At 34.0% G+C, this 15,378-nt stretch overlaps 2 protein-coding genes across 2 annotated transcripts; one reads left to right on the top strand and one right to left on the bottom strand.

Moving 5' to 3' along the window:
• Nucleotides 1-26: 26 nt before the first annotated feature.
• LOC108982252 lies at nucleotides 27-1,199 on the top strand. Its single transcript, XM_018953569.2, has 3 exons — nucleotides 27-517; nucleotides 610-654; nucleotides 816-1,199. Exons 1-3 carry the CDS (start codon nucleotides 256-258, stop codon nucleotides 959-961), a joined length of 453 nt encoding a protein of 150 aa, XP_018809114.1. The 5' UTR covers nucleotides 27-255; the 3' UTR covers nucleotides 962-1,199.
• A 2,828-nt stretch (nucleotides 1,200-4,027) lies between these two features.
• On the bottom strand, nucleotides 4,028-8,779 carry LOC108982250 (binding partner of ACD11 1-like). The gene is made up of 5 exons (XM_018953567.2): nucleotides 8,479-8,779; nucleotides 7,290-7,393; nucleotides 7,126-7,201; nucleotides 4,926-5,006; nucleotides 4,028-4,847 (listed from the first exon to the last, which is right to left on the bottom strand). The coding sequence occupies exons 1-5, from the start codon at nucleotides 8,482-8,484 to the stop codon at nucleotides 4,260-4,262; spliced, it is 855 nt and encodes a 284-aa protein (XP_018809112.1). The 5' UTR covers nucleotides 8,485-8,779; the 3' UTR covers nucleotides 4,028-4,259.
• Nucleotides 8,780-15,378: the final 6,599 nt, after the last annotated feature.

Here is a 15,378-nt window from a genome sequence, read left to right as displayed (position 1 = left end):
ATTAATTAAGATTCTTTCCATTTTACAGAAATGATGCACAGAGAGAGAGTGAGAGAGAGTGAGAACGGTCCCAAATCGGAGAGTGGGTTCCAAATCAATACAGTCCCCACCCACCCGTATTCCTTTCCTCCCTTTATCTCCGTCTCTTTTACAGAGCACAGGCAGGTGGATTGAAAGCAACGGCAACCAAAAGAAAAAAATCTTGAACACAAGAATCTTGACTGAGCAACGTCTCTCTCTCTCCCTCTCTCTGCGATGCATAGACAGTCTCTGGGTTCGCCTGTCACGAAGCTCCATGGCCATGGTGGAGCCAAGGACGATACCCTCATTGTCGAAGATCCAAAGCGCCGCGGCGGCGGTGATGACGACGAGGAGTACAAAGCACTGAAGCCTCGCCGTCTGTCGTTGTCGTCGCCGCCGCCTACGAGGCCCGAGATGTTCGTCCACGTCATCCCCCTCCTCACCCTCCTCTGCTTCCTCATTCTGTACCTCTGCTCCCACAGTCCCTCTCAGTCTGGTACGTCTTCGTCCTACTCACTATCAACGCCCCCTCCCCATCGTTTCCGTTTGTTTAATTGTCGTCGTTAGTTCTTGCTTTATTTGTTTCAGATTTGGCTCAGTTCAATGGATTTAAGCGACCGGCGAGGCACATTGGTATAAAATTCAGATTCTGATATTTTTTTAAAAAAAAAATTATTGTAATTGTTCTGTATTTGTTCGTGCGTGTGTTTTTTTATCGAATGTGTTTTAACGTTTATCACAAATTCACAATGTCGCCGTTTTACATTGATGCGTTTGTTTCGATTTCCTCGTAGATCAACCGACCGAGATTAACGATGTCGAGCGATATATTGAGCTCCGAAAAGGCGATGTCTGGGCGATCCGAAGCCTCCGCAACTTGCAAGAGCTGGGAAAACGGTCCCCGAAATCTCGCTCCCACCGAAAACTCGCCGATTTATAGGCCGCATTTTCCGTTCTCTCTCTAGAATCCACACGTGAACTCCATCTTCCATCGGTTTGTTCTGTAACCTAGCACGTGCAAGTACATCGGTTTGCAGCATGGCTTTTTTGTTTCGGATTTGTAGAAATTATTCGTTATCAAACGAACAACAGATGCAGTCGTGTCCAATCCGAGACAGAATAATATTAGATGAACAGAAATAAACAATAAGATTATTTTTTCACGAGACTTTACATTTCGAATGAATAGTATTTGTATAAAATAATTTATAAAAATAACTTCATCTCTTAAAATATTATTATAAAATGTATTATTAAATGTGATTTATAGTGTATCCTTATTCCTTTTCCAATGGGGATACAGCTGGCTGTTCGGACCGTTACCGCACCTCATAATGGGTTGGAATGCCAGCTGTATACGTGTGGTACTTGTACGAGCTGCTCACGTCATAATTTCACTCGCTCGATGCTCGGAACTTTGTGTTTTCCGGGTCTTCCGTGCTTCCACGATAGCAAGGATGAATGTTGGGATGATAAGTGATTTTTAAGAGTTTTAAATATATAAAATTTTGTAAAAAATAGATTTTATTTAAAAATAAAATTAATTTTTATTAATGGATCATACTTTTTATAAAAAATTTATATAAAATTTTTCTATTTAAAATTTATATTTAATATTATTCTATTAGAATTATGTGGACTTATTGTTTGATTAATCTAGATAAGATTTTAAGATTTTAGAATACGTAAATGGATAGTACTATACCTACCGCTCTTAGCTCTCGCTTTGAATTATCGTTAGATATAATTAGTATTTTTTTTATACATATATTTTTAAATATTTAAAAAATAAAAAAATTATAATATTATTAAAAAATATTTTTTTAATTATTAAATAAAAAATCAAATATAAAAAATAAAAAATTTTAACTATAATATTATGCGATAAAAATTAATGATGAGAATATAATTTTCTTTGTAACTGATTTGCTAATCGTGATATTTATAATTGTATTGATGTGACAAATATTAATATATAAGTGAAATGATCGATTAATGCGAAGTATGTTTTGAGTACAATTTTCTCATGTTTTTTAATTTGTTTTTGTGTTTTCTTCAAATAAGCTGTGTAAAAAAGGACCGGATTTGAGACGTGAACGTGAAATTGGCGATGGTGATCACGTGACACAACATTATGGCATACGGCATGATGAATATTAGCATGTTTTGGTGGGTGGGTCGTTTGGTTTTACGGTGTGGTAAAAGGTCCATAAAAATAAAGTGTAATGATGTATTTATAAAAATAAAAGTCATGATGTATTTGGTTATACTATTTATTTATTTTTTGAATATAATAGGTTCTACCGTTTGTATATATAATATTTTTTCTTTTTTTTCTTTTTTTTATTCAAGGAGGGTGTTCGAATTCAATACTTCCATTTTAGAGATTTGAGTGTTATGTCATTGGGTTATATGTCTTTGGCTGCATATATCATATTTATAAATACCATAAATTTAACATTTAAGATATATAGTTGCGATGCTTATTTGATGATCTTGGCCGTTTATTTCATCCGCAAGAGAAATGAGGAAATTAGATGACCCCCATAATGAGTATGCAATGTCGAAGTCGAGCATTGGGACTTATTTAGATGCTCCCCATAAGATAGAACGAACCATAGTTTAATCCTCTTGAATCTTAACACTAACATCAATATTTTTTAGTGTTTAAATGGCATGTATTCATAAAAATTATTTTTGTCAAAATGACCTGTGAATTCAATACGAACACTATACAAAATTAGCATATTTGAATTTAATATAAATAGGCTCAGGTCAAAATGTGTTGACTCATTAAGATATGATTAATAAATAGATCAATAACATCCGATTAACCTGAAATTAACCTGCAATAATTCGTTTAAATTTCATTTTAAAATTATAATTTTATCGTTGTTGGATTGTAATATTAATATTTATCAATATATTTATATTTTTATTATTGAGATTATAATTCTGAATCCATGCTTATATTTGTTATTATTGGATTTATAATATTAATTTTATTACAAGTTAAAATTTATAAAATATTGATATTTTTTTTTTAGTCGGTAGTCCTTATTATTATTTTTTTAGATATTATGATTACTGATAAATATAAATTTTAAAATTTAATTATGTTAATCAGATTAAATAAATTATGTAAATTAGATTAATTTATTAGGCGGTGTTTGTCTCATCCGTTTATCTCAACTGGCCGTGTTGGCATTCTGAATTATTATCAAGAATAATAATGATAGGGTTATACCTACTAGCCATCTACTATTATTAATGAAAAGTGAAAACCATCATTTTCCCGCAACAGGTCCACCGCTTGAAAAGAGTCGCCTTTGCTTAGCAGAAAGATGAAGTATGATGGCCCACACCAATCACGAGGAGGAGCTATACCACTTCTCAGCCCGTGATTGTTTTTCACAGGCTTGGGAGTAATTTATTCATTAAGTGAGTTTACAACATGCAGCTTCATTTCGATAATAATTTAAAAATAATAATAATTACAGATTGCATTCTGCCTTTATCTTATAATGCTGATTTATAATAAATTATTATATCAATTCTTATTTTTTAAAATAATAAATTAAAGAGTTAGATGAATAATGTTACCATCGTCGTGTTTTGTTATTTGAGTTGAATCTAAGCTGTATGTCAAAAAGCCCGAGCCAAATAAACATTTAAATCCAATTCGTAGACATTATGAGAAAACCCAAAAATGAATCAAGAAGAAAACCCTGACAAGTATTAGCATACACCACAATTAGATCCATTTAAATACAGAAACACTTTCAACCTATCTCATCTCATCATTATAATTTTTTCAGATTTTCATACAAAATATAATAAACAATTTAATTTTTTTAAATCTCAAAATAATAATAATATTAAAAAATAATATTCTAACAATATTTTATTTAACTCATTTAAAACCATCTCATCTCACTATCCATACGAACCCTTACTTTTGGTAATAATCATAAATTGCATCTCGTTGCTTATGTGAAATCTAACAGGTAATCCAAACAGATCCATCATCCATAAGATTAAGAAAAACAAATGGTCAAAAATAAAATCGTGAACACTCAGTTTGACATTCTTATAAAGAAATGTCAAATTAAATGAAATCATGACCAACTAGCTGGGGAATTTGTCCTACAGTCCCTTTCACACTAAAACGCAGAGAAAGTAATCCAGTGAGGGATTTTTGAATTCGGACAAATTGTATTTACAGTAAAAATAGCACGTCAAAGGATTAAACCTTGAGCAGGTGCTGGCTTAGAAGGTTGCTGCTGCTGCTGCTGCTCACTTGGTGCAGATGCTTTTGGAGACTCGGAGAGATAAATTTGAGCATAGTCATCCACCATTTTTCTTTTCTGTTCCTCCTCGGCCATTCCTACTTTCTCTTTTGTTTTCTGGCCAACTTCCTCAGCTGCCTTTGCAACCTTGCTGAAAGCCCCAGTCACCCATGTAGCCCCGGTTAATACATACCGGTTCTTCATTATGGCAGATCCAGCACTACTAACTTTTTGCTCTGCAACAGCAATTGCCGATTTGGTTTTCTCCGAAACCTGAAATTTTTGATCCACTTCCCGTACTTTGCCACCAACTACAGAAGCTCCCACACTTATTTTCTCACTGAACCCAATTTTTTGGTCAAGAGAGGTGACTTTGGCTGTGGCCGTTGAGGATAACCTATGCTTCTCATCAAAGCCCTTTGCTTTGCCGACTGCATCTTTGCCTAGGATAAAGCCCTTAGCAAGCATACTGCTAACCACATCCTCTGCCTTTCTAAAAGCAGATTCAGTACCACCTGGAGTTTTATTTTGTGTTGCCTGCAGAAATTTGAGCTATAATTGGTCGCGGTAATTCTGGATTATGCAGTATATGGTAATTCACTCAGAGATTCTTACAGGGGGTGCTAAAGCCGCAGGTGGCAGCTTGTAATCTGGATCTGGAGTTATGCTGACAGACAGATCAACTATTGTTGCTCCCTGAGATAAATGCAGTAATACATGAAACTTGGTTATGAGCATAGAAGAGTTGGGAGCCATGTTACGTTTGAGACACATCAAACACATCATAATATGACCAAATAAATTTCAAAAATGACATAGTATAGCGCCGCAAACCCAAACTGCAGTCAGTAAAGCGAGATCCAAGACCTCTATCCATTAGATATTCATGCCTCCTTGACAGGAGCACAGTTTATGATGCTTAAACGAAAACAATTTAAACATAGGCCATAAAAGCTTACAGCCAAAACTAAATACGCTCTTCAGATTCTTTTTCCTACGTATAAAACCAGAAACTTGTGCAATACCATGGTACAGTCGACCTCTTATAGAAGCTATCATTATTTGTAAACAGTAATGATGATGATATATATACGATGTGTGTGTGTGTGTAGAGAGAGAGAGAGAGAGATGCTCCACATAAATCTAGTATGTCCTCACCTCCAAGTCTACCAGCCTAGGATTCAGAAAACAATGGGTGGAGAAATCTTAAAACCATTTCTCACTTCTCAGCTTTAAAAATACTAAAAACTATGGGAATTGATGGGTTATAAATCGTGTCACATATCAAAAGGATCAAGCTCATCCATGTTAATCTTTCCTCTTTTCCCCCCTGAAGCAGACCATCAGCTTTAGTAATAAAATCATCTGCTGATTTATATGTGAGTCATATCCTTCCTCCAATCACATGACATGATTTCATTGCACTCCCACAACCAACTTTCTTATTTCTCTGGCACTTATAGCAGCTTTAATCAAATAATTTCTCCTCTCAAGTACACTTACTGATCTTTCTCACAGATGACCAAACCACTTACAACAACTTGTCCTCATCTGGTCCACAGTTAATGCAATATTTGAATGGAGTTTATTATTATATCACTATTTTAGTGTTGTCAACTTGTCACCCAGCAATCTCAACAACTTCATTCTCGCGAGTCGCTACTACAAGAAGTTTTATAAACACGTGTTTCTATATTCATAGCATTCTTAGAAATTAAGAAACTACATATGTTTTAAGCTGGAAAAATATGAAGTAGGCCTAGCACTTTGACTTTTCACTATTCGGCTAGATTACAGAGAACTTAAAAAAGCCAAATTAATTCTCCTGGCCATGTGACAGGCCCCATAATTTTTTCCCAGCTTCTTAATTTCCACTGATTTAAAAGGATGCCAGGAGACAGCACAGGGATTACAGACAGTGGGGATATTCAACAAATACACCCAATCTAAACCATGACATTTTTGCAATGGAAATGTACTCCAGAAATGGAGACTAGATAGTATGACTTCACATGGAGAACTGTTTTATAAATGAGAATGAGTGGCAGCAGTATTTGCCCTCTGTTCCAGCTGTCCCGTAGCCTCTTCAGCATTAGTATCACTGATGACATTATTTAAACAATCTAGCTTCTTCTACTTGCTTTCTGTCTCAATTAGAAAATCTCTCTTTCAGTAAGGCAGAATTGCCAGTCAAACTTTAACATCCACTAACTAAAACAACCAAGCCCTTCAAAGTCCCACGGCTAGGACTAGTTGTAGGTGCAAATTCAAATGGCCATAAATGTATGTGCATTCAAGAGAATTTTCACATTTAGAAATTTCTTCACGATAAAGGAAGCACATATGAGAAGACGGGATGATTTCTTGAAGCAGAGCAAAGATACAGAGGAAGAAAGAATGGGAATACAACTTCTAATAAATTTCCTAAAATGTTATTTGCAGAATCAGTTTGTACAATATCATCTCTAGACTGGATTCATTCTTGAGCTCGTCAAGAATGGATGTTCCCACTAACTTCAAGGACCACACACCTGTGGATTGCAATGCTCCTTAGTTGATTTCTTTTCTCTTCACCTAGCTTACCCTAAGATCACGTCTTTACCCAAAAAGCCAGGATTAATTTATAGGCTACCTCTAATCCATATTTCAATTGGATCCCAGGTGTATGGCATGTTTAGTATCATCTTAGAAATGCATTTTCATTTAGGCAAACCCCATCTTTAGAGTCTTGGAAAATGGAAAAATTAAAGAAGGTTTTAAGTATGTGGTTTTCTCCGTTTTCACAAAAAATATATGTACTCATAAGTGAAATTACCGAAAGAAGAACTGCAGTCTCAGCTCCTTGTGAATCCTTGAAGGTAACATAAGCAATTTGAGACCGCTCATTATCACTGCATAAGCATTTGATAAGCTTGCTATTCATATCATAATGATCCAGAGAGAGAGAGTGAGAGAGAACAGAACTAATTAAAACACTACCTTCGCATTTCAACATATTCAATATCACCAGAAAAAGAAAAGAACTCTTTGATGTCTCGCTCAGATGCTCCTAAGGACACATTGCTAACTTTAACAGTTTTCGCCTGCAATTAGAACAAATATATAATTTAAACAGCACAGGGAAAAACCAGTACAGCAAAGGAGATCAGGCTTTAAAGATGAAAAAATATATAATGTGTTTAACTTGTATGAAAAAATAATAACAGTAGCACTCAAAATGTAGCAAAACAAGGGGTCACACAAAATTAGAAGTTGAGATCATCAACTCCAAGTTGGAAAAGAATATCCATTAGGACCACCGCAAAGAAAGCAATGAAGAATGAACAAAATGCTTTTTACAGCAGAGAGTAAATTCTTGCGTAGTAAGAAAATTAGTTGAATGGAAATTTCTTTCTAAGATCGCTCCTTCATGATAAGTTATTCTCAAGTTATGATTAGCGACTTAGCGTAAAGCCCCAGTTTACCCATGCGACACATCTGTAAACCCATCTAATGCCTCGTCAATAAGCACATCTGCCATTTACGACTATCATGCTCATGGCATGTGTTTCAATCCATTAAGGTTGACTCTCTCAGAAATGATATGATTAGGATAAAAGGGAAGTATCTAGCGATTCTAGCCTTCGATTAACAAATGGTGCACACATGAACTTCCCGTCCGATCCAAATCACAGAAAGTCATCAATCTATACAATAAATTAATCATTCACATTTCCTTAAAATAACTTTATTTTGCACAAGACGGACACCATCCGAAGATTTTCTTTCCATGAGCAAAACAGTACGAATCAAACCCAATAGTCCCCATCCAATAATCGAAACACGAGTAAACATCTTTCCGATGATAAGAACTTTATTCGACAAAAACAAAAACAAACTGAGTAGAAAGAATAAGCAGCATAGCCGGAAAATAATGAGCGCAATACTCGTGTTAAATAAACATTCGATTAACACACCAAAAACAGTAGTGTCAGATTTTCTTAAATATAACAAAAACCTATAAACTGTGAAAAAAATATATCATTCACAATTTCACACAGATCTGTGCCTATCACCAAGTCAAACACCAAACTTATAGCATAAGCAATCGATCGGTCGATCGATAAAATCATGATAAATCAAGACAAAACCTTTATCGTAAAGATACACGAAAGAGAGAGAGACTGACCGACATCGTAAAATAGCTTCGACGAAGAAGAGAGCTTTCTCACTGTTGCAGAGTCTTTCCGAAGGAAAAATGTGAGGTAAGGGCGTGGGAGAGAGAGAGCTAATAGGGATGATATATATGTCTAGACGGAGAGACTTGAGGGGAGAGGGGAGGTTTGGTCGTACGTGTGTGGAGAGTGCCGCTCGCCGGCAAAGTCTTCGCACGTGCAAGTACCGTCTCTGAAGGGCTTTTAAATGATGAGAGCATCCGACACGGAGTTGGAATTTCGATGATTCGAGTCATTGAATTTGAAGTTTGAACCCTTCCTCATAAATCGACCTGGACGACTGTATAATGTTTCAACATTTTCAGAGTACTTGTTCAATAATTTTATATTTAAATAATCTCATTTATTAAGATAAATATTTTGCTATTTCTAATAAATAAGAATTTAAATAATTTTATATTTTATAAAAAAAAATTGTAAAGTTACAAAAACGTTATAAATATTTCATTTTTAAGGAACTTTATCTTTTTTTTTAACTCCAATTAAAATATGAATGAAAATTATAAAACTCAATTCCACATGATTCTCTTTAAAAATAGAGTTTTGCTACACAACCTCCACCACACTCCACATCTTTTTAAATTTTTTAAATTTTTAATATTTTTTTAAAATTTTTTTTTGAGTTTATTCTTTTTAAATTATTTATTCATTATTTATATAATAAATATTTAATAAAAGAAAAAAATAATAAAAATTAAAAATAATGTGGAGTGTGGAGGTTGTATGAATAGTAGGAGGTTGAGTAGTTTTTTTGTTAAAAATATGGCCCATACTACCAAATTACTTTAAAAGTTCTTCTATTTGAAAGTCGGTGTATAAAACACACCATTCATTTTATTTATATCATAATACTTGATTCGTAAAAAAATTTAATTTTAAATTTTTCTAGCAAATCAAATTTTGCTGTCAATAAAATAGATGGTGTACTTTGCACACTGGCTTCAAATATAATTTTTCTTCTCTTTAAATATCACAACGGTTAGTTCTTAGTTCTATTGATTTTGCTACGTTTAGATACTGAGACAATCTCAGATTATTTGTGAAAAAATAATGAATACTAATAAAAAGTATAAATAATTTGTGAATAGTAATAAATTATTTGTAAATAGTAGTTAATAGTTGTAAAGTGGTTTGAGGCCTCGTTTGTATTCGTAACTCATCTCACCTCAATTCATCTCATCTCATCATTATAATTTTTTCAAATTTTCACACAAAATATAATAAACAATTCAACTTTTTCAAATTTCAAAATAATTTTTCTAAATTTTTACACAAAATATAATAAATAATTTAACTTTTATTCTACTATTCACAAACCATCTCTGAATTCAAACTACTCCTCATACTACTTCACTTACCATGTAAACAGTAATAGAATAGTTTGAGATTACTTTACTTACCAAATACAGAAAATTTTCAAATATTTCTTTAGTTTTTTAAATTGCATTCCTTGGTTACTCTTTACCTGTGTTTTTTAATTTTTTATAACATATAAAAGAAGTTACGAGTTTCACTATATTATTAGAAATTTTTTAAGAAAGTAGTAGAGTACCTAAGTTTATTAATAAACCCTTTTTTATTTATTGGATAAATGATTAAAAATAATAAAACAAAAAAATATTTTGTAAAAAAAATTCAAGAGCAAGCTATCGAAGAAAAACCCTACTAATAATAAAGCCTACAAACGTGAAAATAAAAGGCATTGAAGAAATCAAGCTATTGAAGAACAATAAAGCCTACAAACGTGAAAATACAGCATCTACATGTAGAAAGATAAATCCTATAAACTACGGTGTTTTGTATTAGAGTAATGGTACAAGCCAAGCTATTTGCAAAAAAGTGAGTTTCACTAATAAAAATAGTTTTTTTTACATTTTTTTTAAATATAGTTTACTTTTTTATAAAAACTTATATAAGACTTTTCTATTTAAATTCGTACAAATTATTTTTCTTTGTATTATATATCATCTAACTATTTGACCTGCATTTGGTCCTTATTAGAAAACTTCTCAAGTGCATGATTAATAGGCAAATTGTCGTGTATTTTAATTATTCTTTGTATCTCGGCTCTACTTCCAACTTATCATAACATTTGTATGGAAAATGTTACTATATTACTTACTTTGTCTCCTTGACATGACATTATATTGTAGTGTCACATGACTTATTACAAATATTAATATATATATATTCAAAATAAAATGGCATCTAAAAACTCAAAAAAATGAAGATTAAAATCCTAGATTATCTTTATACTTTTATATTTATATTTTTAATTTTAATTCTTTTAATAAATCACGTGACACCATATTGTGGTTACACGTCAAGGAGATAAATTAAGTGATGTATTGAATTGCAGGTATCCTTGGAGGACTCACTTATTTGAGTCTGACTGTATGGCTGCAGTATATGGTAATTGGGCTATTCCCTATAGTACTCATGAATCTAAGATACGGTACACGACCTTTATGCACCACTTTGAAATGAACCTAATATATGACGTATTATGTGTGTGTTGTGGAGAAGTCTAAGTTAAAATATTTTGGTTCAAGACTTAATTCACCATAGATCTTTCAGATGGAAACACGCTAACACTAGGTAGACATTCAAAGCCGTAAGCTACATCTATTGATGCGTAGTGCTTAGTCTAAAGAAAATTTTATTCTACTTTGCCATTTAAAATGTTTTAATCAAGTGAAGGATTGTTGGTTTTTAAATTTAAAAATGATTAAAATATTTTATGTAAAGTAAAAATAATGTGAACCATTACCATTGTTCAATGTATCGGTTTGGTTGTCTAGATTTAAATGAAAATATCTCTTGGTAACTTAAACCAATGTATGTCTCTTAGGTATAGGGGTGAATTCGGTCCGGTCCGATCGGTCCCGAGGAGGTTTTGTGGACCGGACCGGACCGGACCAATTCGGTCCAGGGTTTTCTCACCCTGGACCAGACCAAATAGCATAAGGACCAGTCCGGTCCGGTCGGGCTATTCGGTCCAACCGAATTTAGATGGGCCAGCCCAATTTTATTCTTCTGGTTTTTCGGCCCACTAGTAAAATCCACTAACATTTTATCCAATTTGAAGAAAAAAATACAACTTATAAAGCCACCCACAAAATGCTTATAAAAAAATGCAAATTACAAAACTATTCACCGATAGTCTAAAAAAAAAAAATACAAAACAATATGCTAACTAAATTATAGTGAATAAATTTAAATAAAAAGTTTTACTACAAAAAATAAATTTTATCTATATCCATCAAAAAATTCAAAAAAGGAATAAACACTTGATTTTCTTCCTACTAATCCATCCAAACAATTTAAACAAGGTTAAAACTAAAAATTATACTAGATAATGAAAGAAAATTGAAAAAACATTCTCGAGCAAATTTGGTTTCTAAAATGAAGAAAGAAGAAAAAAAAACAATTCTCAAGCATAGATAATAAAAGCTAAAAATTATACAAGTCCCAAATAACTGAAAAATTAAAATCTTTAAATACAAATTACAATACATCAATGCAAATTACACAATTATTCTCCTGGCAGCTCCTAAGTCCTAGCTTCCTCCATCTTTTGACTTGGCATACTTTTCACTTTTTAGTTTTCACAATACGCTGTAAAGTGTAAACAAATGAATTATTAGCAAATAGCAAAAGTGAAAATTGAAAACTAACAAGCTAAAATACAATTCACCTAATCAACTTGCATTGGTTGTAGACATTGTATTTGAAGCCTCCATAGAATTGTCACCGTCCCGAACAAGTTCTATACAATAAAGAAACAAATAAATTATATAAATTTTCATAACATATAGTATTATAGATCATAAAAGTTATAAAATGAAGTACTTATAAAAAAAAGTTATAAAATGAAGTACTTATAAAAAAAAAAAAGTTATGCCAATGAAGTAAGTAAGAAACATACCCAATTGCCTTTCAAAATCATCCACCCCGTTCATTAAAGTCCTAAGGTTGATTGGAGTAGAAGAAGAACGAAGCCAATTCTGTGTATAAATTAGAGCTACAACCATCATCAGAGATAAACTACTTCGAAAAGGATCAAGGACACTACCCGCCATACTAAATGTAGATTCAGAGGCCACTGTAGATACCGGTATTGTGAATACATCTCATGCAACTTTTGAAAGTACACGATATCTAACTAAATTAACCCTCCACCAAATAAGAATGTCAAAACTTGGGAATGCCTCCTCACAACTTTCAGCTAGGTATCTATCAACCTCATTCTTGCTCCCCAAAGTGTTTTCCGACTGTAACCGTTGCTTGAATATGGTCATTCTTTATGCCGTCCTATCAACTCTACCACTACCACTAGGTCCACTACCATCTGTAGAATTTACTTCTTCACGTGGAGGACTTGTGCGCTGCTGTTGTAGATCAGAACTGTTGCCTCCCTCATTATCATCGTATGCCTCATACATGCGGATTAAAGCATTTTTAACCTTCAAACTCAAATCAATAGCTTTTGTGGGATCATTGGCATATATGCATTCCAATGCAAAATCAAAATATCGCATCTTATACCGAGGATCAAGAATAATCCCAACAAACAACAACATATTCATATTATCTAAATCGCCCCAATATTTGTCAAATTTTTTCTTCATATTTGTGGTCATTAATCCCACCATGGGACTTCCTATTTCACACTCCACATCAATTGCATCGGATATTTTAACTAACTCCAGAAAAAATGAGTTGCAAGTTACATATTCATTTCCCGAAAAAGATAAAGTTGCATCATGAAATAGTTCAAGAAACTTTACAAACAACTTTACCTTCTCCCAATCGTTATTATTGGAAGGCCCTAACTTCTTTGATGTTCTCCTATTATTGAGATCATCAATTTCATCATCATCGTTATCATCGTCTCCAACACTACTAAGAAACCCCGAATCTTCTTCTTCTAACCTTTCAAAAGCTTTTCAAAATTTTAAAACCCCTTCCAACATAAGATAGGTGGAGTTCCACCCAGTCGGTACATCTAAACAAATGCCACTTTTGCTTGCAATTTCTTCCAACCCAATATATTTCTTAAATGTACTCCACCTTTGTGGTGAGGACTTAACATATTTCACAACACATCTCACCTTCACAATAGACTCATCAAATTCCCTCAACCTCTCACGGACAATTAAGTTTAAGATGTGGGCACAACATCGAACATGCAAGAATTCATGTTCCAAAACAGTGTCCTTCCTATACTTGGTTTTTTTCTTCAAATAAGAAACTGCTCCGTTATTAGAACTTGCATTATCAAGTGTGATTGCAAGTACTTTCGGTCTCCCCCAATCATGCAAGCACATCTCTATGGCCCTACCAAGTGTATCACCCTTGTAATTCTCAACCAAACAAAAAGAAATAATTTTTTTGTGTAGTTTCCAATTATAATCAATAAAGTGTGCCGTGAGACACATATAATTGAGGTTTTGTACGGATCTCCATGTATCAGTAGTGAGGGAAACTCGTTGCCTTTGAAGAGCACTTCTTAACTTATTTTTTTTCCTTATACACACACTAAAGCAATCTTTTGCAACTGTAACACGAGATGGAATCCCTACCCACTTAGGGCAAACAATGAGCATAAATTTCTTGAAATCCTCTCCTTCAACAAACCTAAATGGTAACTCATCAAGAATAATCATTTCTGCTAAGGCTTGTCTGCAAGCCTCAACACTAAATGATATGGGCACAAATCCCCCACTATCACTTCCTATACTCGCATTCCAACCGAGAGTAGTTTGGGACTTATCCGTCTGTCTCAAATTCAATGGACATTTCTTACATTGTTTTTCAATGTGATACTTCATGGACTTTGTACCGTTGGTCTTCGTATCACATGCATACGAAGCACCACAGTAATTACATGCAGCCCTAAGTTTAGTTGGATCACCTTTTGGTATTATTGTAAAATGATCCCAAACTATTGACCTATGTCTACCACTCAGTTTAGTATTAGCACTTACATTGGGTGGGAGTGGAGGAATGCCTTGCCGATGTGTAGCCTGTGTTGACTCTACATCATCTGTAGTAGAATCTTGTGAAATTAATTATGGAATATAGTCTATCTAGAAAAGAAAGAACGATAATTAAATACTAATTAAAAATGCAAACATTAACAATATTTGAAAAAACATTGGGTTTAGTCATTGATAAACATTAACAATATTTGAAAAAATAGTACTCTCAAAACCCTAATAACATAAACCTAATCACAATTCCCAATTCCCAATTCCCAATTCACAAAACCCTAAAAACACAAACCCAATCATAATTCACAATTCACAAACCCTAATAACACAAACCCATTCACAATTCACAAACCTAATCACAATTCACAAAACCCTAATAACACAAACCCAATCACAATTCACAATTCACAAAACTCTAATAATATAAACTTAATCACAATTCACAAACACAAATTACAATCACAAAATGAATAAATTTCGGATTAAAAAACTCCAATAAAACCATCTACCTGGTACGGGTGACTGGGTGGACCGTGGGTCTATGCGTGGCCGTGGCCCGTGGGTGACTGGGTCTGTGCGTGGCCGTGGGTGATTGGGTCTGCCGTCTGTGCGTGGCTGAGAGAGGCGAGACGAGGGCGAGACGAGGGCGACAGAGAGGAGAGACGAGGGCGAGACGAGGGACGAGAGAGACAGAGATGAGAGAGAGGCGAGACGAGATGAGGGAGGGAGGCAGAGACGAGACGAGAGACGAGCAGAGACGAGACGGAGACAGAGACGAGGCAGAGACAGAGATGAGGGAGGCAGAGACAGAGACGAGGGAGGGAGTCGAGACTGAGAGTCTGAGAGAGTGAGATACGA

The sequence above is a fragment of the Juglans regia genome, chromosome 9 (assembly GCF_001411555.2).
Source record: "Juglans regia cultivar Chandler chromosome 9, Walnut 2.0, whole genome shotgun sequence".
Taxonomy (NCBI): Eukaryota; Viridiplantae; Streptophyta; class Magnoliopsida; order Fagales; family Juglandaceae; genus Juglans; species Juglans regia.
This window is presented reverse-complemented; position numbering and strand designations above follow the sequence as displayed.

Coding starts and splice junctions, on each gene's coding strand:
- LOC108982250 (XM_018953567.2), bottom strand. Junction 7,202..7,289: donor GAATATGTTGAAATGCGAAG/GTAGTGTTTTAA, acceptor ATGCTTATGCAG/TGATAATGAGCGGTCTCAAA. Junction 5,007..7,125: donor AGACTGCAGTTCTTCTTTCG/GTAATTTCACTT, acceptor CATTTATCTCAG/GGAGCAACAATAGTTGATCT.
- LOC108982252 (XM_018953569.2), top strand. CDS start 256: ATGCATAGACAGTCTCTGGGTTCGCCTGTCACGAAGCTCCATGGCCAT. Junction 518..609: donor CCACAGTCCCTCTCAGTCTG/GTACGTCTTCGT, acceptor TATTTGTTTCAG/ATTTGGCTCAGTTCAATGGA. Junction 655..815: donor GCGACCGGCGAGGCACATTG/GTATAAAATTCA, acceptor ATTTCCTCGTAG/ATCAACCGACCGAGATTAAC.